The sequence below is a fragment of the Macrobrachium nipponense genome, chromosome 7, assembly GCF_015104395.2.
Source record: "Macrobrachium nipponense isolate FS-2020 chromosome 7, ASM1510439v2, whole genome shotgun sequence".
Taxonomy (NCBI): Eukaryota; Metazoa; Arthropoda; class Malacostraca; order Decapoda; family Palaemonidae; genus Macrobrachium; species Macrobrachium nipponense.
The window spans coordinates 90,895,252-90,917,701 of record NC_061109.1 but is presented as its reverse complement, the minus strand read 5'-3'; the positions used below and the strand labels follow the sequence as shown (position 1 = coordinate 90,917,701).

The following is a 22,450-nucleotide window of genomic DNA, read 5'->3' as shown; positions in this document are numbered from 1 at the left end:
AAGAGAGAGGAAGGAGAGGAGAGGAGGAGAGGAGGGGAGGAGAAGGGACAAGAGAGAGAGAGAGATGAGAGAGAGAGAGAGAGATGAGAGAGGAGAGACGAGAGAATTGGAGGGGGGGGGGAGGCCCAGTTATACACTTACTATCCTCACAAGGAGACAAGGGTTGCCAACACATGATGCCTCTGGTGTGGAAGACACGGGTTATCAACCCAATGTCCTTAACTCTGCCCTCGGTTTTGTGGTTCTCTCTCTCTCTCTCTCTCTCTCTCTCTCTCTCTCTCTCTCTCTCTCTCTCTCTCTCTCCGTCGTGGTTTTTATCTCTGAAATGGTAATGTTCTCTTCCCGCAACAAAAAAAACCTGAAAGGTTTCGAAACCAGTGGTTTCCCACGGAAATGATTTTGTGAAGGAATTGACAGAAGGAATATCTTGAATAATGGGTTCGTCTCTAGAGGTTCTGGAGGGTTAGGTTTACCTCTGCGAGGCCATCCCGTTTCAAGCGATACCTCAGCAGGGCTCATGTTTCAAAGATTACCTCGGCGAGGCTCTCCTGTTTTAATGTAACCTCGGCGAGTACCTCCCGGATTACCTCGAAGAAGCTCTACCGTTTCAAGGGTTACCTCAGCGACGTCCTATGGTTTCAGGGGCTACTTCTGTCAAACAGTCTCCTGTTTCAAGGATTACATCAGCAAGACCCTTCAATTTCAAGGTTACCTCGACGTGGCCCACTGGTTTCAGGAATTACCTCGGGGAGGCCTTCTTGTTTCAAGGATTACTCTGTCAAACCGTTCTGTTTCAAGAATTACCTCAGTAACACCCTTCAATTTCAAGGTTACCTCGGCGAGGCCCTCCTGTATCCATGATTACCTCTGCTAGACCCTCCTGTTTCCAGGTTTACCTCGGCGAGGCAATTCTGTTCCAAAATTCACCTCAGCGAGGACCTACTGTTTTTGGGTCTACAACACAAGTCACCATCCTTTTTGAATGAAATATTCTAGCATTTTGACGTAAACTCAACTGCACATTTCTCTCTCTCTCTCTCTCTCTCTCTCTCTCTCTCTCTCTCTCTCTCTCTCTCAACGCCAGCGGTGACTCCCAGCAACCGATTAACAGCCACGTGCATAATTCAATGTGAGAGCAGCAAGAAATAGGTTTGAAATGCGTCCGTGACGTGCCTGGGGCCCTGGGATCGAACCGCTGGTTTCTGCCAGTAAGGAGAGAGAGAGAGAGAGAGAGAGAGAGAGAGAGAGAGAGAGAGAGAGAGAGATTCATAAATCCACATTATACGAAGGAAATATCTGAAAATCCTCTTTATGTGGATATCCTGTTGAGGTTCACCAGTTCCCAGAATCTGACCGCGCCGGATAGGACAAGGAGCTTTTGAACATCCCGGAAGGGATTTTGGTTAAGAAGAAGAATGAGAAGTAGGCGAAGAGGATGGAGGAGAGAGAGAGAGAGAGAGAGAGAGAGAGAGAGAGATGCTCCTGTCCTGGAAGGGCATATTAGCATTCTCACGAGGACGTATCACTAGCTCTGTAACATCCTGTGACTCTCTCTCTCTCTCTCTCTCTCTCTCTTACAGGACGTCTGTTACACGTATCTCTGGCATTCCATGAACCTTTTCCAGCTGCAACTGTCGGAAAAAATAAGATAAAAGATAAATACCAAAACCGAAACCCATTCACTTCTACTGCGCTCGTTGAGGTAATACAAAATCCAGCCCAGCGGAAAGCGGGAATAATTCTTTCCAGCCTCAAGCAAGCAACCGGCTAAATAGCCTGAAAAGCACAGTCCTCTGGGAAGGACGAAGAGGCGAAGTCACTGAAATGGCCCAATCATAACCGTTTATGCAAATGCAGGCCCTTCCTTTCTTCCGCCTTCCGCTTACTTTTTTTCTGGAGTGCCGTTGCACAGATTTTTTTTTTTTTTTTTGCCTCTAGCTCTGTTTCAGAGTAAATGGTATAGATTTTCTCCTTAAAGATGAAGTTGCTAAGGCAATACTTTAGCCTACTACAGGCATGCATCCATTCCAGGATACCATTACACGGGCTGTAGGCAACGGGCAAGTATGTAGTAAGTAGGTCTAGGGCAGTGCCTCTGTCTATGGTATATAGGTCTAGGGCAGTGCCTAGTCTTTGGTATATAGGTCTAGGGCAGTGCCTCAGTCTGTGGTATACAGGTCTAGGGCAGTGCCTCAGTCTATGGTATATACGTAGGTCTAGGGCAGTGCTTCAGTCTATGGTATATAGGTCTAGGGCAGTGCCAGGTCTATGGTAAATATAGGTACTAGGGTGTGCCCTCAGTCTGTGGTATATAGGTCTAGGGCAGTACCTCAGTCTATGGGATATACGTAGGTCTAGGGCAGTGCTTCAGTCTATGGTTTATAGGTCTAGGGCAGTGCCAAAGTCTATGGTATATAGGTCTAGGGTAGTGCCTCAGTCTGTGGTATATAAGTCTAGGGCAGTGCCTCAGTCTATGGTATATTGTCTAGGGTAGTGCTTCGGTCTATGGTATAGATTTCTCTCGTTTTTGCAGTTCTACATGAGCACCTCAGTCTATATAGTAGGTCTAGGTTCATGCAGACCAGACGTGCCGTTGCAAAGGACACGCCACCGCATTCCTGCAATTTGCGCTGCTTCCTATTTCTCTGGTAAAGGACCATCTGCTTTGTTTCGTCGAACCAGACGTGGAACGACGCATTTGAAAAAAAAAAGAAAAAAAAAACACGTGCTTTGATTTAGCCATTTCTCACGGTCGCCTTACTTAACGGGGTCTTTCAATTGCGGGGAAAGAGAGAGAGAGAGAGAGAGAGAGAGAGAGAGAGAGAGAGAGAGAATTTGGCGGTCAAGTGTAGAGGGAAAAATGTAGACAGAAAAAGCATTCTAGCAAGTTATGATAGATAACAATATTAAGACCACCATGACTGAGCTCAGTCTCACGGTTTGATTCAGAGAAAGGAGAAGGCGGCGGCTAAGGAAACAAAAGAGACTCTCTCTCTCTCTCTCTCTCTCTCTCTCTCTCTCTCTACTAAAAACCTCCTCTCTCTCTCTACAAAAAGACAGGGATGATAATTCATCAGATGTCACAGACGAAATGCAAAAAAATGGTGCCCTGATATCGAACTCAGGAAATTCATTTGTATCTGGGAGAGTAATTTGTACTTATTGGAAGTTACGGCCAATTTTTTTAATAAAAATATCTCGGATCTTCCTACCTCCAATCTCCTCTCAAAAACTATCTCTCTCTCTCTCTCTCTCTCTCTCTCTCTCTCTCTCTCTCTCTCTCTCTCTCTCTGGCAGTCATATAGTATGCAAGACAATTTTCAGGTTAATTTGATACTTTTACTAAAATCATATATTTGTATATATACGAGTATATATATATATATATATATATATATATATATATATATATATGATATATATACATATATACTGTATATTTATATACATTATAGACGAGAGAGAGAGAGAGAGAGAGAGAGAGAGAGAGAGAGAGAGAAAAAAAAAATAGAAACTAAAACATTACTCAAGCAAAATCGTACGAACAACGTAAATACACTGAAGAAACATCCCACCAACCAGATACTATAATATATAACAATAATACTAACACATAAATCCGAACCAGAATAAAACTCACTCCCAGAGTGATTCCCCTTCCTTAACGAGAGACTTCAATAACAAGAACAATATGACAATGAACACTGTTCCGAATTCTTTCGTATTGGGGGGACTGTACGTGGACTACACCTTCGGTGGCACCCCTGTGGCCACCCCTGGGGTTCAAATATTTCTGTCACTAAACTGGGGCGATTGGTTCTTTCTCTAACCTGTTTTTCTTCCCACCCGTTATTGGTGCGTGGCTTGATACGTGGATATATATATATAGATAATATATAATATAATATATATATAGATATATTATATATAAATTATATATATATATATATTTATGTGTGTGTGGTGGTGTGACTGTGTGGTGGTGTGTATAATAATATAATCTATATATAAATATTAAATATCTATTAATATATATTATACATATCCGTATATTATAATATAATAAAAATAATCTATAATAATGTACATATATATGTTTATGTTATTGTAACATAAATCATCTATCTCCTCACTTCAAAATATTACTTAATATAAACATGGAAGATCCCTTATTTATCTTGAATTAATCTTGCTTAGTTTATCATAATTGGAAATGACATAACTTATATTTACTAAGAATCTCAAGTCAATTATCATAAACAGATCGCAAACAAGACTAGTGAATAGAGGCGTTGGCATTACTTATTTCCAGAATAAAACTGAATAACTCAAAGCAAAATCAACCTTACTCAAAAAGACCCGTATGATGACGCCATTAGCACCGATTCATTAGATAAAGAATAGATCGCAGATCCTTTCTTTTCACGTCTTCTTTATCCGACGCTCCAACGAAAAACACCTTTTCTTCCGTCTGCTTCCGCCAGACGCAGTTTCCGAGAATTTATTTGTAAGCCAAAACTGGCGTAGTCACATCAGCAACGGGTTACGGCACCGAAAAAATTGGTAAAAAAGGGGGATTCTTTTGTTATATTTACGAGCGGTCATGACTTCGAAGAGTCGAGAGATAGTAAATAAAGAGTCTTCAGTCTAGACGACACAATCTTCCCTCGCAAGGAACTAATCCAAACTCGCCTCAGACTCGAGTGCTTCGGAATGGGCGATAATATTCTGGTAATATTCGGTAATCTTCGCCAACAGAAGCGATGGATGATATTGTCGATATTCTCGCGCTTGAGATGAGTCTGCAGAATATCCCAAAGACGGGAATAATGGGTAGGAGGAGGCCTACTGGGCTTTTGGAGGAGAGGCGCGCGAAGAAGGGAGAATAATGGCCCACGGTGAAGCAACGGGAATTTCACAGAATAGTTTTGAGGGAGACTTCTATTGTTTTAATTCTGAGCGTGTGCGTGCAAGAAGGGCTTATGGGGTGCTATTGAAAGGCAGTCAGTAAATCGTATTGTCCATAATGGAATGTTTCGTTATAGGTTTTTAGCAGATTTTAAAAAAAATTATTTGTAAAATGTTTGTTTACATTTTAAGTACATGAGATAAACATGTAAACACATACATAGGCACACGCGCGCGCGCACATACACTTACCCACCATATGTATATATGTATATATACATAACAGAAGTTAACAGTTTCAGACTCACATGGGGATCGAACACCAGGTCTCTCAATTGAAAGGCAAGGGTGCTACTATCTGGCCCACGGTTGCCAGTCATTTGAAAGGGCCTGGGTTCGATCCCGATGTGAGTCAATATATGAATTTTTATACATCACTGTGATTATATATATTATGTATACTCCTCTTTCCATAGGAATTTGTGGCCCCACAAGGTACTACCATCTATTTCTGGGCATAATTATGGGACGAGGTTGCTGGCCCCAAGCCCAGTGCCCAAGGATAGTCACAGGGTCTGTCCCCCTGAATAGCATCTGTCATTTCCTAGCTGGTTACCCATCCGAGTAATGCTCAGACTCGGTACTTCTCTTTTATTAGCCTTTGCAGCATATTGGCAAAGCTATTAAAGTAGTAATTGAAACTTGGAATATAAGATATGAGTTGTACATTTTGTATTTATTTTTATGTAAGCGGAATTATAACTACATATACAAGCGCTCTCTCTCTCTCTCTCTCTCTCTCTCTCTCTCTCTCTCTCTCTCTCTCTATCTCACTTAGGTTCCATTACAACCCATTTCAATCCACACCAAAATCTTGAGGTCCACTACACGTTTCTGACCAGTGTGTTTTGACGTTTTCGTTTTATTTTTTTTTAAATATTTTTGCTTGCATCAACGTAACGGTCCTTCATTAAAATCTGATGTAATATTGTTCCTATACTTTCTTTTTGTATTATTGTTTTGAGGAACAATTCGATAACATGTTGCCATGTTCTAATTTTCATTTTTCTTGAGGGGGAAGTTGATTGCCTCTAACAACCAGTTTCCGTAGCGAAAAGTATTGACTTCTTTCCACAGAGATCGTTATTTGAGGCCCGAAGGATAGCTTGAAGAGCAACTCCCGCTATCTGAGAGAGAGAGAGAGAGAGAGAGAGAGAGAGAGAAGAGAGAGAGAGAGAGTAAACAATACAACGAGGCAGGCGAAGAGGTCGAGCCGTTCTTTGAAGTATGAGACATGGGACGTGATTTAAGTATAGTTTTAATGCTACAGAAGAGAGAGAGAGAGAGAGAGAGAGAGAGAGAGAGAGAGAGAGAGAGAGAGAGTAAACAATAAAATGAGGCAGTCGAAGAGGCCGAGCTCATCTTCGAATTATGGGACTTGATCAGACGTAATCTTAATACTACAGGAGGAGGAGGAGGAAAAATCACACTAACAACCACCTCCACCACCAACAACAACAACCAGAAACCAGAATCAAACGCACTCCCCCTATGGGACTCCAAAACCCGGCGTTTAATCATCGAGGAGTGACCTTGCATTTTCTTTCCTTGTGACGAAGAAGAAGAACCGGTCCCGTAGCCTCGCGCCGCCCAGAGCTGCTGCGGCTTGCTGCACCTCGCAACATTTATGATCTATGCTTGGTCGTATCGGAGCTCTATTTGCAATTACCCATTAACTGTGTGAAATTCTAGATCGACACCGAGTTTACTCCCCTCTCACTCTTCGACTTGATAATTATTTCTGCCAATTCGTCAAAGTTCTCCTTTCGCCTTTGGGTGATACGAGGCGAGCTTCGAGCGGCTGAAAAGTTTATATACCCTGACCTTTCGGAGGGCAAGTGGATAAAAAGCGGAGAATGACAGATAATTACAAAAAAGGCACAGAAAAAAAGGTCACAGTTATTGCCAGCGTTTGACGAGACACTTCACGACTTGAATTAATGAATCATTTAAACGGAATATTCGGTATAATCCAGTTCATGTATTCCTTAGTTTCATCAGATGCCATGTTGCTAAAGGGAGGGCAATGTCTCTTTCCAGTACTGCAACTTTTGATAGATCTTTGGCCATGTGTCAGCTGTAGATGAGGATATGAGGATAAATGAGATTTATATGAGTATTCATATAAATCTCATTTATTATCTCATGCATCTTGGCATGTGATGAGTTAGTCAGAAAAGTAGTAGATACAGAAACAGAAGCAAGAAAGCCTGTACAAATAGTCAGAAAAGTTGTAGATATAGAAACAGAAGAAGAAAGCCCAAGAAATATTCAGAAAAGTAGTAGATACAGAAACAGAAGGAAGAAAACTTGAAGACATGCTCAGAAAAGTAGTAGGTACGGATATAACAGGAAGAAAGCCTGTGAAATATTAAAAAAAATCAAAGAAAAGGGGCAGAAGAGAAGAGCAAGTTAAAGAACTCAAGAGGAAAGTGCATAGAACTCAACACGTTTATGATGATGATTATGATGCTGATGATTGTGAATATTATTATGAAGAGAAACGTTGATAGGTCCGAGGATTACTCCCCCGTCTGTCGTACACCATCTGATAGATCCCTACTTATGTATAGAATTATACATTGAGTTTTCAAAGCACTTTGTTCTTATGTACTTCGGAGCCTGTTAGTTATCTGCTGAATATTATTTCAACCTTCATTTGTTCTCATGGGCAGTGACACGCATACTTATATAAAAAGCTCAATGTGCGCGCGCGCACGCATGTATACGCACATGAATCCAGAAAAAAGATAGATAAAATAAATAAAATAGATAAATAAATAAGAGGAGTTTAAGGACGCAGAGAAAACGGAACCAATAAGCGAATTCCATATATTATCAAGATATCTAACAGACGAAAAGAAAAAGACATTTGGAGAAAATAGACACTTGAAGGTCGATTACTTATATATTCGTCTTGTGGAAGAAGTCATCTGCAATTCAAACGCAGACCGGAAGTCCGTTGTTTCATGACAAGCAGAAAACCCGACTCTCTCTCTCTCTCTCTCTCTCTAGTATTTGAAAACACTGGTTCAAACTAACATGGGTAAAGTAAAATAAAAACCTTTAATATTAAAAGTACATACACTCTTATGGTTACACGTAAGCTAGTCAAACCGAAGTGTGTATGTATGTCAGTATGTATGTATAAATATACGTCTGAATAGCTTTAATGTTAAAGAGAGAGAGAGAGAGAGAGAGAGAGAGAGAATTCTATATTCTCTCCCCTTTTCTACAAAATACAGGAGATTAAAGGTTATGTATGTGTTCAGAAATAACCTTTTGAATCAAGGTGGATCGAAAAATGATAAAACAAACCACAATTGCCTCATTGAAAATTGCTTGCATGATTCGACATATATATATAAAATACTTGACAGAATAAATAAGTAAAATAAGTTTTACATATACATATATATATTATATATATGTCTTTATTTATTATTGCTATACGTTTTAGAAATGTATTTCTCTTGGTCCCCACAATTTTTCTCTTTCGACATATTTGGAAATATCCTATAAAATATTGTATAAAATTAAAATACAATGGGTCAGTTGTTGTTTCGTAACGTCAAAGTTTTCTGTTCTCGTTTCGAAATATGTCAATTCTTGTATTACTTCGTTTTGATCTTCATTTTGTAACAAGTAAATTGGGGTAGAAATAACCTACAACCTAAAACTCCAGTTTTCAAACCCTATAAATTTCCTACTGTCTTAATGAAGTCTGTAACCGTATTCACGATCTTCATTCTATTCTAAGACCCAAAATGTTGGCCCTGTGCGGTTCCCTACTAAAAACCCAACGGGGCAGGTAGCTAGCTGCTCCTACTACTACTACCGTAGTCATAAAATCACCCATATTACCCAGGTAGGGTGAGCAAGGTCCCAGTTGCCGGATTCTCATGATATAACTTAAGACAGTTTATTGCTGGTCTCTCGGGCAGGTGAGGCCGCCTGAGGAGCACACTTTCGGTGGGTAAAAAAAAAAAAAAAAAAAAAAAGAAAAAAAAAAAAAAAGGGGGAGGGGGGGCGAGCGGTGGGGGGAGGGTGATTCTTTCTGCCTTCCAGCCTAGAATTTGTCTTAACATAGCTTCGCCTCCTACCGTTAGGCTTTGCAGGAAGGAGTCTTTCCTTCCTCTACATTTTTAGTACTCGGGTCTTCGTTAGAGTTTTTATTATTACTATTATTCAGAGACGTGCCATCTTTTCTGTCTTCAGAGAGGATAAATGCATCGTCTGTTGACATTCATGTTTGCCTTTTCTGTTAGAGAAATGTATTTCAGTTTGTTTACATGAGAACAAAAAGCAGATTTTTTTTTACGAACAACAAAGGTACCTCAGCTTGGTTAAATTAAAGTATTTTATATAATGTCAATAATTCTGGTTTTTAAAATACATATTCTTCCCTTATATAACGAAGACCAATCTCAGCTGTGTAGTCTGAAAGGTCTCCTGAAGACGCAAATTCACTCTCCATGAAAAAACACTCTCAGTTCGTCAGCATTACGGTTTTCTGTATTGCAATTTTTTTCCTCAATGAATGGATGTTCTTCCTATCTCTACAACTGTATCTGAACTGGGAGCGTTGAGTTAATGGCTAGTTTCAAGTTTTTTTGCGCGTTTTTCTTTATAGAAGGACGTTGTTTGCGACGCTTCGTTCATCTCGTGCGTGTGTGTATTTTTTAATAAATTTATTTTTTTTACCGAGGCAAATTTTTTTGAGATTTCGAGACAATTTTTAAATTTTCTTTTTATTTCTGACTTGAGATTTCGAGGCAATTATTTTTTCTTACATTGATTTTTCGAGACAATCTTTTTTAAGATTTCGAGGAAATTATTTTTTTCTTACATCGATATTTCGAGACAATTTTTTTTTTTTTACTTGAGATTTCGAGGCAATAATTTTTTTCTTACATTGACTTTTCGAGACAATTTTTTTTTCCTTTTTACTTGAGATTTCGGGGCAATAATTTTTTTCTTTCATTGAGATCTCTGGGCAAATTTTTTTTTGTTACATTGATTTTTCGAGACATTTTTTTGTTGTCGTTTCTGACTTGAACTTTCGAGACAAAATTCACAACAGAAAAATGTCTCTGCTGTAGTTAACTGCAGGCTTTATCCCCCAGCATTGTGGTCGCTGTCGTGCCAGCATCTCCGAGTGTGTTTCTAACTGAGCACCACCCCACCCCACCCCACCAACCAACCAACCAACCCAAATATGGTCTTAGTTATGGGAAGGGAATTGGGATGGGTAGGAAGGATCCCAAACCGCTTCCATACATACCTTTTGGTGACCTTCAGCTGAAGAGAAAGTGATTACAGTGGGTCCTTCTGTAGCTGGAGATATGCGAGACTTTATTGTGGTGTTAGGGAGCGTATCTAAGTCTTCCACTGTTTCTAGTAAGATCCTAAGCTTCTTTATTTCACCACGGCCTACAAGGTATTTGTTGATATGTCTTCTCTTCAGTGCTTTCCACGAATGAACTTTTGACGTAGTTACATACATTCCTGTTCAGAATCGTAGAATCATTAACATGGTATTGTTAAGACATAATCTTCAGGTAAAACGGGGCATAAGTCTCCTAAAAGTATTCAGTTTTCATTCCTGCCTTAACTCCGTAGGGGAATAGTGCCGTCAGTGCACCTCATGTGGTGCACTGTAGGCATTACTTAAGGTTCCTTGCAGCTTGATTTCGGCCCCTATAGTAGATTCACATCAACCGCGCATGTGATGTCTAGGCCAGTCCCTTACGACGCTCTTGATTGGCTTTTGATAAGCCAATCACAGAGCCTACTATAGCTGTAACCCCTTTCGTTTGTTTTACTGTGCCTCCTTTCATATTCTCTTTCTTCCACCTTAGTTTTCCACCCTCACCTAACTATTGATTCACTATGCAAACGCGAGGTTTTCCTCCAGTTACACCTTTCAAACTTTTACAATCAAATTCCATTTCAAGGCTGAATGACCTCATTGTTCCCAGTGCTTGGCCTTGGGTCTAAATTCTATATTCAATTCAATTCCTGCCCTGATATTATCTTTTATTATTGTGCCCCTCTCCAAAATAAAAATAGACGCTTTTCTTACTTATTTTATCTGCTTATTACGAATCACTGACACATAGTCATACAAATCAAAGAATTTTATTAAAAAGCTAGAAATATAATGTTGATAAATACCTAGAATTTTATGAACTCTTAGGCCAGAGACATAAAATACTAAGGATTTTGTAAAGGTTATTATTGCATGAAAAAATAGAGTTCGTATTAATATATTGATTTTATGTAACTATAATATGATTTCTCAAATAACGAGTCCAGTTTCTTATGCTTTGTGATCTGAAGTTTAACCACTGATATCTTTCAGGCTGATAATACAATGGCAGACTTAAAAGTGCATACATGGCAACTCTTGAGCAAGGAGAGGACGAAAAAGTTAATTACTTCTCTCATGAATACAGAAAAACTTGAGTTCGATCGAGGTGACGAAGGTATGTCAAAAGGTTACCAAAATGCATTCCTGTTTTTATTACTATTTCATGTTTTATATTTTTCTCTCCATTTTTTGGGGGGTTATGACAATGGACTAATCGACCTCTTCAGTGGAGCAAACATTTTTGTGTTGTTAGTTTTATTTTTCATAATTTTTTCAGTTGCTTTCCATTCTGAATGGCACGAAGAAAGTGCAGACTTAGAGTACGTAATCGTTGCCATATTTCTATTTTCATATTCCGTAATTTTTCAATTATCTTTCCTTTGGAACGGGATAAAAATAAAGAAAAAGAAAAGAAAAAAAAGTAGCACAAGTTTAGAATACTGTACTTTTATTGTAAATTTTCTCAATTTTTAGTTTTTTCCTTTTGCTTTTGAATGGGACAAAGAAAGAACAAAAATTTTGAAGAGTAGGGCAACGGTATTGCATTTTTATTGCCCTATTTCCTCATTTTCCGTTATTTTTCTCGTGAATGGGCCTTCCCCTCTTCACCCTACCCCCATCCCCAAAAAAGGCGATTTATGTATTGTTAAAAAAAAAACGTATTTTCGTTGTCAGTTTTTCCCCGCTATTTTGTTCCTGGTTCTGTCTGGTATAAACTCCAAAACCTCATTTTTAGTGTGTGTGTGTGTGTGTGTGTGTTTTTTTTTTTTTCCAAGGGGTCTTTAATCGCCCACCGTCACGAATTTGACGGAACGCGTCGCTCATTTCCTACCAGTTGTTAATGACAGAGACGTTAAATGCTAAAAAAAAAAAGAAAAAAAAAAGAAAGGAAGATGATACGGAGGATGAATTGGTAGCATTGAGAGGAGAGGTCGGCTCTTACGGTAAAATCTGTGAACAAAAAAAGAACTTGTTCCCCCCTTCTCTCTCTTTCTCTCTCTCTCCCCGAAATAAGCATACACAATCACAATCACGTAAACTTCACAAAATGTATCAAGAATCTTATGCAGGAGCGATTCTCTCTCTCTCTCTCGTCTCTCTCTCTCTCTCTCTCTCTCTCTCTCTCTCCAAAATAAACATACACAAACGCAATCATGTATCGTGAACTTTACAAAATGTATCAAGAATTTTATGTAGGAACAATTCCAAACTCTCTCTCTCTCTCTCTCCGAAATAAGCATACACAAACACAATCATGTATCGTAAACTTTAAAAAATGCATCAAGAATTTTATGCAGGAGCAATTCTCTCTCTCTCTCTCTCTTTAAAACTCCGCAAACACAAATAGTGCATTTATCTATCTGTCTATCTCTCCATAACGTTTGAATTGCACGACACAGACTTAATACTGCCATTTCATTCCTCAGTAATGACGGTGATGTGCATAGTAAGGTCAAAGCCAAGTTCTGGGTCATACTTAGAGGTCGAAGGTCATGTAAGGAATTGGCAATACAACAGGCAGTGCATTTGACAAGTACTTTTTTTTTTTTTTTTTGCTTACTCGGGGAGTAAGCCTACAAAGTACTTTGTTGTTCTTGCTGCTGTTGTTCTTCTGCTGTTCTTTTGTTTGGGGGGGGGGGGGGGGAGGAAAGCCTTAAAAGGTCTGAAAAAGGTGTTTCACGTTGAGTTAGAGATAAAGGAATTTTAGGATAGGATATTTTTTACTTACCTATTAGAACGAAAATATAAAAGATAAATCATGTGTATGTTAAACAGTACGGAAAAATTATTGCTAATAAAATGTAGCGTATTTACTTTCATTTTTGCTGGTGAAACAACGTTCCATTTGAACGTAGATTTTAACAAGTTTTAATTTCCGTTAAGTTACGAATATAATGTTTACAACTTATGCGTGAAGGGAAAATCTTGCACGCGTCCAGAGTAAGCTGCAGGTCGGATCACGCATAGTTTATTAAGGGTAAAATTTTTATTTATTTTTTCTTATCTAATTAATTGAATTTTTATTTTTGAATAACAGGTCCATCATATTGTTAAATAAATAATCTTTAGTTTATATCAGTATCAAAAGCTTTATTTATGAATTTATTATTCATTCATATAATAAAATTAATAACTTCACTGACCGGCTGATTTTGTTTTGGACTATCAACTCGACAGCAGTGTTAAATTAGAAATTATTTTTGTGATTTTTTAAATTGTTGGCATGAACAAATTTTCTAGTTATTTAATTTTGTATTTAGTGATTAATTGATTATAATGAAGTTTTTATTTTATGTAGAGTATACCGTCCATTTCAGTGTTTAACAAGTGTTTTTTTTTTTTTTTTTGTCAAGCGCAACATTGAAGCAAGTAATCAAACGCTGACTTCGATATATATCGCCAAAGGTCATCCCATGCAATAAACACGCAGTCAAGGTCTGCAATAATACCTTGCACGACCGGAAACTCACGGTCGCCATGTTTACGTGACCGTTTCCGGTTAGGTTTTTGAGTTGCCGCATATTCTTTTTTTTTTTTAGTTTTCTGTAAAAGAAAACTATTGAGATAGCTTTTTCTGTCCGTCCGCACTTTTTATGTCCGCCCTCAGTCAGATCTTTAAAAAATACTAAGGCTAGAGGGCTGCAAATTGGTATGTTGATCATGCACCCTCCAATCATCAAATATATCAAATTGCAACCCTGTAGCCTCCGTAGTTTTTATATTTTTTTCATTTAAGATTAAAGTTACCCATAATCGTGCGTCTGATTGGTTTTAGGCAGTTTTTGTGATTAGTTTCGTGCTAAAGTTTACAAGTTTTTTTTATTTTTATTTGTTGATATATTGTTTAAGCTGTGCTTACAGCAACTATACTGCTGCTGTTTCAACAGCTAATTGTTGGGTAAATGGTATTGGTGGTAATGGTAATGCTATTCGCAAGAATAATAACGGTTTGAATTTAAATTATTACCTTTATGATGATTATTATTTTATAGAATCAATAAAATCCACAATAATTGTACGCTTGTAATGATGTGTACAAATGTCTAAATCAAAATTTTACGAGAACAAAATTTTGGATTTAATTTTTTTCGTTAAATTTTTACATTATTATTATTATTATTATTATTATTATTATTATTATTAATTATTATTATTATTATTATTATTATTATTATTATTATTATTATTATTATTATCTACTGGTGTTACATACACTAAACTAGAAGTTGACTGAATCATTACAAGTCTCAAAGAATTTTATTCCTTTTTTTTTCCTTTTTTTTTAATTTTTTTAACCTGACCTTCCTTTGGCCCCTGCGGTTCTCATGAAGAGTACGATGATGACCAGCTGATTTCACGACTGACTGATTGATTGGTTGTAATATAGCTCTTCAACAGCGTCACATAACCTAAAGAAGACCTCAGTACAGCCTTTGCGAAGTTCATGTCGAAACGGTCTCTCCTTATAAGCTCTTTGTCGACATCTGTCGTACTCAGGAAGAGCACTCAATACTTTCTACTAATATGTACTCTCAGGCACTCCTAATCACGACCCTACAGCTGTTGTTCCTTTGGAATTTGCTGGACTGGGTCAACGCAAAATAATAAAACCCAAGATTCATTATGGAGTTCTTATTGGGCTTTAAGTTCGAGAAAGGATTCCAAGAAATTTTGTTATGAGAATTTATTCCAGGAATTCTCAAATGAGAGTTAGAATACTGGGATTAAGTTCAAGAATATTCCAAGAAATGAATGCTATAAAAAGGAGAAATTCACTTAAGGGAAAATCAGTATTGTTTCAAGTCATACCATCGTGTTTTTCCTGTATTTGTATTTTCTTGTTGTTTATCTAAGAGGGTTAAGATGGGCACAACGAGGACAGACAAAAAGAAAGGCAAAAAGGCTAGGAATATAATAAATAAATATATATATATATAATATATATATATATATATATATATATATATATATATATATATATATAAACACACACATACATACCATACATAAACATACACACATATTATATATAATATACATATATATATATATATATATACTGTGTATGTATGTATATGTACGTATGTACATGAGTATGTATGCACAAATATGACCTCCAAACCTAACCCAACGAACGACGCAAGTTCATTCAGCGTCTCCTTTAGGTTTTTTTTCTCTAACTTTTTACGGTTTTTAACAAATAAAAGACTTGCCGTTAAGTCAGGCATTCATTGTAATGCCATCAATGGCGGGATCCCATCCGGTATTTTTATTAGAAATAACAATGGGGGTTGGGGGGGGGGGGGGGGGGTGGGGGGGGGGGGAGGGGGGGGGGGGGGGGGGGGGGGGGGGGGGGGGGGGGGGGGGGGGGGGGGGGGGGGGGGAATTTAGTTAAAATAAAAAAGAAGGCGACAAGCTGAAATTACTTTGGAAGAACCGACTATAAGTTAAATAGGCACTAAAAATGAAGGAAATACGGTTATCAAAATTAATTTATGGGAGAAATTCATAAATTAGAAACATAAACATTAGGTTATAGAGATAGAAAATTTGATTGACGGAATAAGCTAATTTGAGTCATTAAAATAAAAATAACAGAAACTGTATCTCTCAGTTTGTCAGGAGTGTTGTCTTGGCTACGACTGTTATGTTGATTGGCTTTCCTATTGCAGCTGTGGAACCTTCTGGTCTCCAAATATTCAAGCGAGGAGCAAATTCATTCCTGATCTCTGCTACGTTTCTTGAATTTCAGCTTTTATTTTCTATTCCCACTGATTTATTATTATACATTTTTTTTCGATCACATTCATTCTATTCGACTGGGTGGTTTTTATAGTGTGGGGTTCCGTGTTGCATCCATCACTTTTCTCAATATCTGTACTGTTTCTTGGGTGATTTTGATAGTGTGGGGTTCCGGGTCGCATCCTTCCTCCGTAGGAGTCCATCACTGTTCTCACTATGTGCGCTGTTTCTAGGAGCACACACTTCTGCACGAGTCCTGGAGCTACTTCAGCATCTAGTTCTTCCATGTTCCTTTTCAGGGATCTTGGGATACGGTAGCTGTTGGTCCTCCCTAATGAATGGAAATTATTCTCATACGCCCTTCTTATTTCTATCTTCAGGTCTTGATACCTATCACTTTCTGCTTGATTGATTATTATTATTATTATTATTATTATTATTATTATTATTATTATTATTATTATTATTATTCAGATGATGAAACCTATTCATATGGATCAAGCCCACCAAAGGGGCCACTGACTTGAAATTCAAACTACCAAAGAATATATAAGGGGTTCATTAGGAAGAAGTAAGACGAAGTAAAGGGAAATACAGAGATCCCACTTATTAAAAAAAAAAAGGAAAAATTAAGTAACAGATAAAAATGTATTAAAATGTAAGGAGAATTGTAGCAGAGTAGTAATGCATTGCACGTTCGCTTAAACTTCTGATTTTCCAATCGCACGACTTCCTCAGGGAGGCTGTTCCACAGTACAAGGTGTGAGGAATAAAGGACATTTAGAGTTGAGAAGTTCGACAGCCTGTCTGCTGCCTACTCTCTCTCTCTCTCTCTCTCTCTCTCTCTCTCTCTCTCTCTCTCTCTCTCTCCAGTTACTCGCCAGCGGTACGAGTTCATTCATAAATTACCCGTGTAACCAAGATGGTCGGGATATTTCGTCCCAACCATCAGGACTTTACGTACCGCCCCGTAACTCAGTAAACGATTATACTTCAAGCCCATAACTTATCACCTTAGTTACTGACGCTTACTGACACACATGACACAAAGTAGCCGACATCGATATATTATATATATATTATATATATATATATATATATATATATATATATATAGATATATATATATATAGATATATATATATATATATATATATATATATATATATAATATTATATATATAAATAATATATTTTTATCAGTGTTGGTATGAAATAGGTTCGTGTGTTGATTCGTTTATATATATATATAATTATATATAATATTATATATATTATATATATAATATATATTATATATATAAATATATATACAATATATATATATAAATATATATATATATATATATAATATATATATATATATTTATACGTGTGTATATATATCTACATATTTAAATACATTTATACATGTGTATGTGTGCGAGCGTATGTGTGTGTCTGTGTGTTGTGTGTGCGTCTGCGCGAGTATATGTTTTATTAGCATAGAACAAACGGTTACCAAAAAATCATAACTGTATATTCACAGTACCAGAGAGTACATATCTCAAGTAAAACGAAAGACGACTCTCCTCTTGGTCAGGAGATACGGAGGGTGAGCTCGGGGGGACTCCATAACTGTTATTCAGAAAGGAATGTCATTACCAAGGACGCATTGCGCGCGTCGACTGTCATCGCAACGGCGCGGCGTCGGTCGTACAATTCTAGTTGATTCGCTAATCGACTTCCGGGCGATCACGATCGCCCATTTCGGCGGTCGAGATTTTGCCGAAATAAAACAGAGACGCAGAAATGGAATGTTGTCGTTGGGACCCAAATTGAATGATCAACCCCTTCGGAAACTGGACGTTCTGATGGAAAATTGAAACTGGGTTGCTCTTGACAATTTAAAGGTTCCCATCAATTTCAGAAAAAATTGAAACTGGATTTAAGTTTCCCATCTATTTCATTCTCAGTTATTCTGTGGTTTTGCCAGTGGTTTGCACGATTCAGAATCGATGCGTTTATCTGGACGAGTCCAAAGTCCCTTATTAAAGGTGTTACGAGGTTCAAAATCTATATGTTTTTGAAAACGAGTCAAAAGTTCCTCATCAAAGATGATGATGCTCTTTAATGTGACCGTAAGGAATGATATTTTGTAAATAGTCCTCAGTAGTTTTTCGATAGTCTGTCGTTATGCTTTCCCATGTCCTTAGGTAACTACTATACCATTTATCTTAAAAAAAAAAAAAAAAAAAAAAAAAAAAAAAAAAAACAAGTAGACGAGGAATTCATAAACCTTTTCTAGTCTAATTCATAAAAAGACTGATACATTTTTTTTACCTGATCCTTTGCAAATCAGGCTGTCAAGTCTAACACTGCATCTCTTACGTCCATTCAGCTCTTAAGACAGTGAGAAAAGGGGAATTGGATTGGTTGGACAGCGAGATAAAGACATCCAAGAAATAAATATGAGAGGAAGCAAGAGGATTTGAAGGTGGAACCGAGTGTAAACCCCACAACAACATTCAGAACCCATAGTTATAGAGGTTGGATAAGAAGTGTTGAAGAAAAGACGCGGGAATGTATAGGAAAAGTGAAAGGCTAAAAATGTGGGTGCAGGTAGGGGCCGATGGAACGTTAAAATCACCATTTAGTGATGCCTACATTGCAGTTCGTGAGGAGCGCTGACGGCACTAACGGAGGCGATCTCAAGCGAAGAATTCTTTGGTAGTCCTTATAATAACCTTCCTCAAGTCTTTACGTAAAGAGCGCTTAAGTCTCAAGTCTTTACGTAAAGAGCGCTTAAGTCTTCGTCAAGAGAGGAATTACACTCAGGCCAGTTCCAAGCCCGGATAAGGAGAGAAGTCTTGAAGTAGGTAAACATTCCAGACGTTATGAAACTTGCAACAAACTTCAGCAATCAGTGGTAAGCGGATTAATTCAGCAAGGGTAAAGGAAATAAGCTTATCTCGCTGTACCAAATACAAGGCTCAGGTCTGTCGTCTTCTCAACATACACACACATAGATATATGTGTGTGTGTGGGAAGGGGGGGGGGGGGGGGGTTGAGTGTGTCTGCATACACATACACACCCGCAAGTTATTATACGAACAGTTTCCGATCAGCCGGAACCATAAAACACGCCGACTGAGCCCTCAGACCGTTATGCGATCGGTAAAAACAGTGAAGTTAGGGACACGAGTAGCCCGCCAGAAACGGCGTGACTTTGCAAGAAGAAGAAGACGAGGAAAATAAAATTTATCCAAGCATGTATAATTCTGACCAAATCTCCAGGGCAGCATATGGCTTACGTTTACAAAAACCATAAAGATTTGTTACAAACAGCAAAATGACAATTCCCAGGCAACCATTATAACCCACTGCCATTTTTAACAGACTGATAAGTTTTGTTGTTAAATTCATTAATTCTTGATAATTTCTAAGGCCGTGTTTTTAACACCTCTCTCGAGCCCCCTATTTTATCCGGACTCAAAACATGCACATTTATTTCTGGTTATCTCAAGGCGTGTCCACGCTACTGCCAGGTCTGTCCCCCAAAAATGTCGGCAACTTGTCACATACATATCACAAACATGTTGAAAACAAGTCAACGACCACAAGTGTCGAACGATCCTTTGGTCAGTGCTGGGTTATCGGATGGAGCGCTATAGTAGATTCACATCAACCGTGCATTTGATGTCTAGGCCAGTCCCTTACGACGTTCCTGATAGGCTGTTGATAAGCCAATCACAGGGCTGGAAGATCTCAGTCTCTCGAGAGAATTCACATAGGCAGGATGTATTTTCCACCTCCTGGAAGACGTATCCCTCAGGAGAGGTGGAACATGGGTCCTACCCATGTGAACTCTCGAGAGAAAGTGAGAGTTTCCAGCCCTGTGATTGGCTTATCAACAGCAAATCAGGAACGTCGTAAGGGACTGGCCTAGACATCAAATACATGGTTGATGTGAATCTACTATAGTTTGAACTACCATAGAGAGAGAGAGAATTTCCATTAAGGATGATACATATATCACGAAGGCAAGAACTGTAGCTACTCACTTCCTGATCCTGGCAAGTCGGGTTTCCATGTCGCCGAGGTAATTGGTCAGCGCTGCCACCACACGGCGTTCCAGGGAAAACACGGCTGTGAGTTCCTGGATGGACGTGTACACCTCCGCCTGCGCCATCAGGGGCAGGAGGAGGAGGAGGCAGGCCGAACGTACCCATGCAACATTTGGTTTCATCTGTGGAAGGAGAGTAAAAACATTTAATAGTAAACTAGGAATTTAAACAGAATCTAATCTTAGGTTTTGTGGGTTAAGCCCCTATTTGCTTCTGCTACTGCTCCATGCAAGAGCGCTTGTTGTCTTGCATCTATCAACAAGAAGTATCAAGCGCGGTCTCGAAGTGGCTATGATTTCCCTAATTGACTATCTGAACTGGCTTAATAAATGCTAACGGCTACTACAAAAATAAAGAGCGCATGCTGGCATAAGGCCAATTTATTCTACAACAATAACAACAAGTTCAGTAAGTGAATAATGCGACAATGCGACCATTCAACAGGTTCACGACCACCTGTATCAGAAGGTATAAATTAGGCATGTACCAGTACACCATAACTTATCAGTAATGGCTTGGGACAAGTGTGCGCCTATAGGCGTTTACTTGTGAGATTCATATGTGCATAATTATTATTGCGAGTGTGTGTGTGTGTGTGTGTGTGTGTGTGTGTGTGTGAGAGAGAGAGAGAGAGAGAGAGAGAGAGAGAGAGAGAGAGAGAGAGAGAAAAGTCGCCGGGGTACCGGGGACTAGTGGTGGGTAAATATGGGCACATTTTTTTTTTTTTTTTTTGGTTAATAGCTGCGCAGTGTTATTATTATTATTTGTATTCTTTTAAGACCAAACCTTACCGTTCACTCTGACACACAAGGTTTATATCCCACGTAATTCAAACCTTATCAGTCATTTCAGGACCGTTTACGTCATCATGTGAAATGACAGGGTATAACAGAGAGAGAGAGAGAGAGAGAGAGAGAGAGAGAGAGAGAGAGAGAGATAAATGAATGGATGCAGAGACTGGAAGGTTGAGAGATTACTCAGGAAATGAAATTGCTGAAGATGAGTGTAAGAGAAGGAAAGGAGCTCTCTCTCTCTCTCTATCGCTAGTCGGTACTCCATGAGTGCTCCAGTTCTCCTCTTCTGTAATTCATTACGAGATTACAGTTATCAATTAGCCATTTTTTTTACAGATCCGGAGAACAGTAAGCGGTCACTATTGCAATCCCTGACTTTCATAAAGTTCTCACTTTATTTGCCAATAATGACTTACGGATTTAATGTTTTTTTAACTTATTTTTTTTTTGCTCAATAGACTGAGTGCTCCAACGTCTTTGAGAGGAGAGGAGAGAAGAGGAAGAAGAGAGAGAGAGAGAGAGAGAGAGAGAGAGAGAGAGAGAGAGTCATCATTTAAGTTTAATCCATCATTTGATCTAAACATTCTGCCTAAGTTCCCCCCATTATACGAGAAAATAGGTCATTTTAGTGACCTGAACTTGACTATTTTATACTTACATAGGGTTTACTTCTAGATATAACATTAAAAGGTTTCGGAGAATGAATTATAAATACTTTCGTCCCTTATAAAATAATACTTAACATAAAAACAAAATAAATGTAGTGTACAACAGAAAATTGAAAGAAGCTGGTCATTACAGTCAACTTTAGACAGTTACTTATAAAATCTTTGGAAAAATTGAAAAATACGGTAATCACGAAACATCCAACGTGCTTAAGTAATCCTTTTATTCACATTTACTCCAGTGGCTCACAGACCTTATTGTGACCCGTTCCCATTCGCTCCAGAATCCTATTTGATTGTGTTGCATGTTCCAGTGAACGACAGTTTATCGACTTGAACGCATGACGCAGTAATGCGTAAAACTCTGTTTTCTCAAACGATCTAGACTGGCAACTGACATGTAAACAAACTTTAATCTGCTTATGTCATCAGTAATCAATCTTCTTCTTCTACCTAGAGATATGTAGATTCTAGACTTTCTCTGTCGCCTGGTTCAGTGACGACGGATGAGATCTGTGCTTCTCAAAGGCAATTGAGTGTGACTCATAAAACGAGAGAGAGAGAGAGAGAGATTCATATCAACCTGAACCTGGAACCTTTTTAGCAAACACTTGAGAGAGGTAGAGAATTCAAAGAAACGAGGAACCATTTCATTTAAAAAAAACATTTGAGAGAGAGAGAGAGAGAGAGAGAGAGAGAGAGAGAGAGAGAGAGAGAGAGAGAGAGAGAGGAACGATTGTAACAAACATTTATTTATCGACAAATATAGATGTGATCAAAATAAACTGGTTAAATTAAGGA

The 22,450-nt window shown here is 38.3% G+C and overlaps 1 protein-coding gene across 3 annotated transcripts in view; it reads right to left on the bottom strand.

Moving 5' to 3' along the window:
* LOC135217428 (prolyl 4-hydroxylase subunit alpha-1-like) overlaps positions 1-22,450 on the bottom strand; it is a 203,802-nt gene that overhangs the window by 48,696 nt on the left and 132,656 nt on the right. For 2 of the 3 annotated variants that reach the window (XM_064253292.1, XM_064253291.1), the window contains exon 2: positions 20,128-20,312. The exons of the other annotated variant lie outside the window; for it this stretch is intronic. In XM_064253292.1, coding sequence (XP_064109362.1) covers positions 20,128-20,312 — 185 coding nt within the window. The remainder of the gene's footprint in view (positions 1-20,127; positions 20,313-22,450) is intronic. 3 annotated transcript variants of the gene reach the window in all.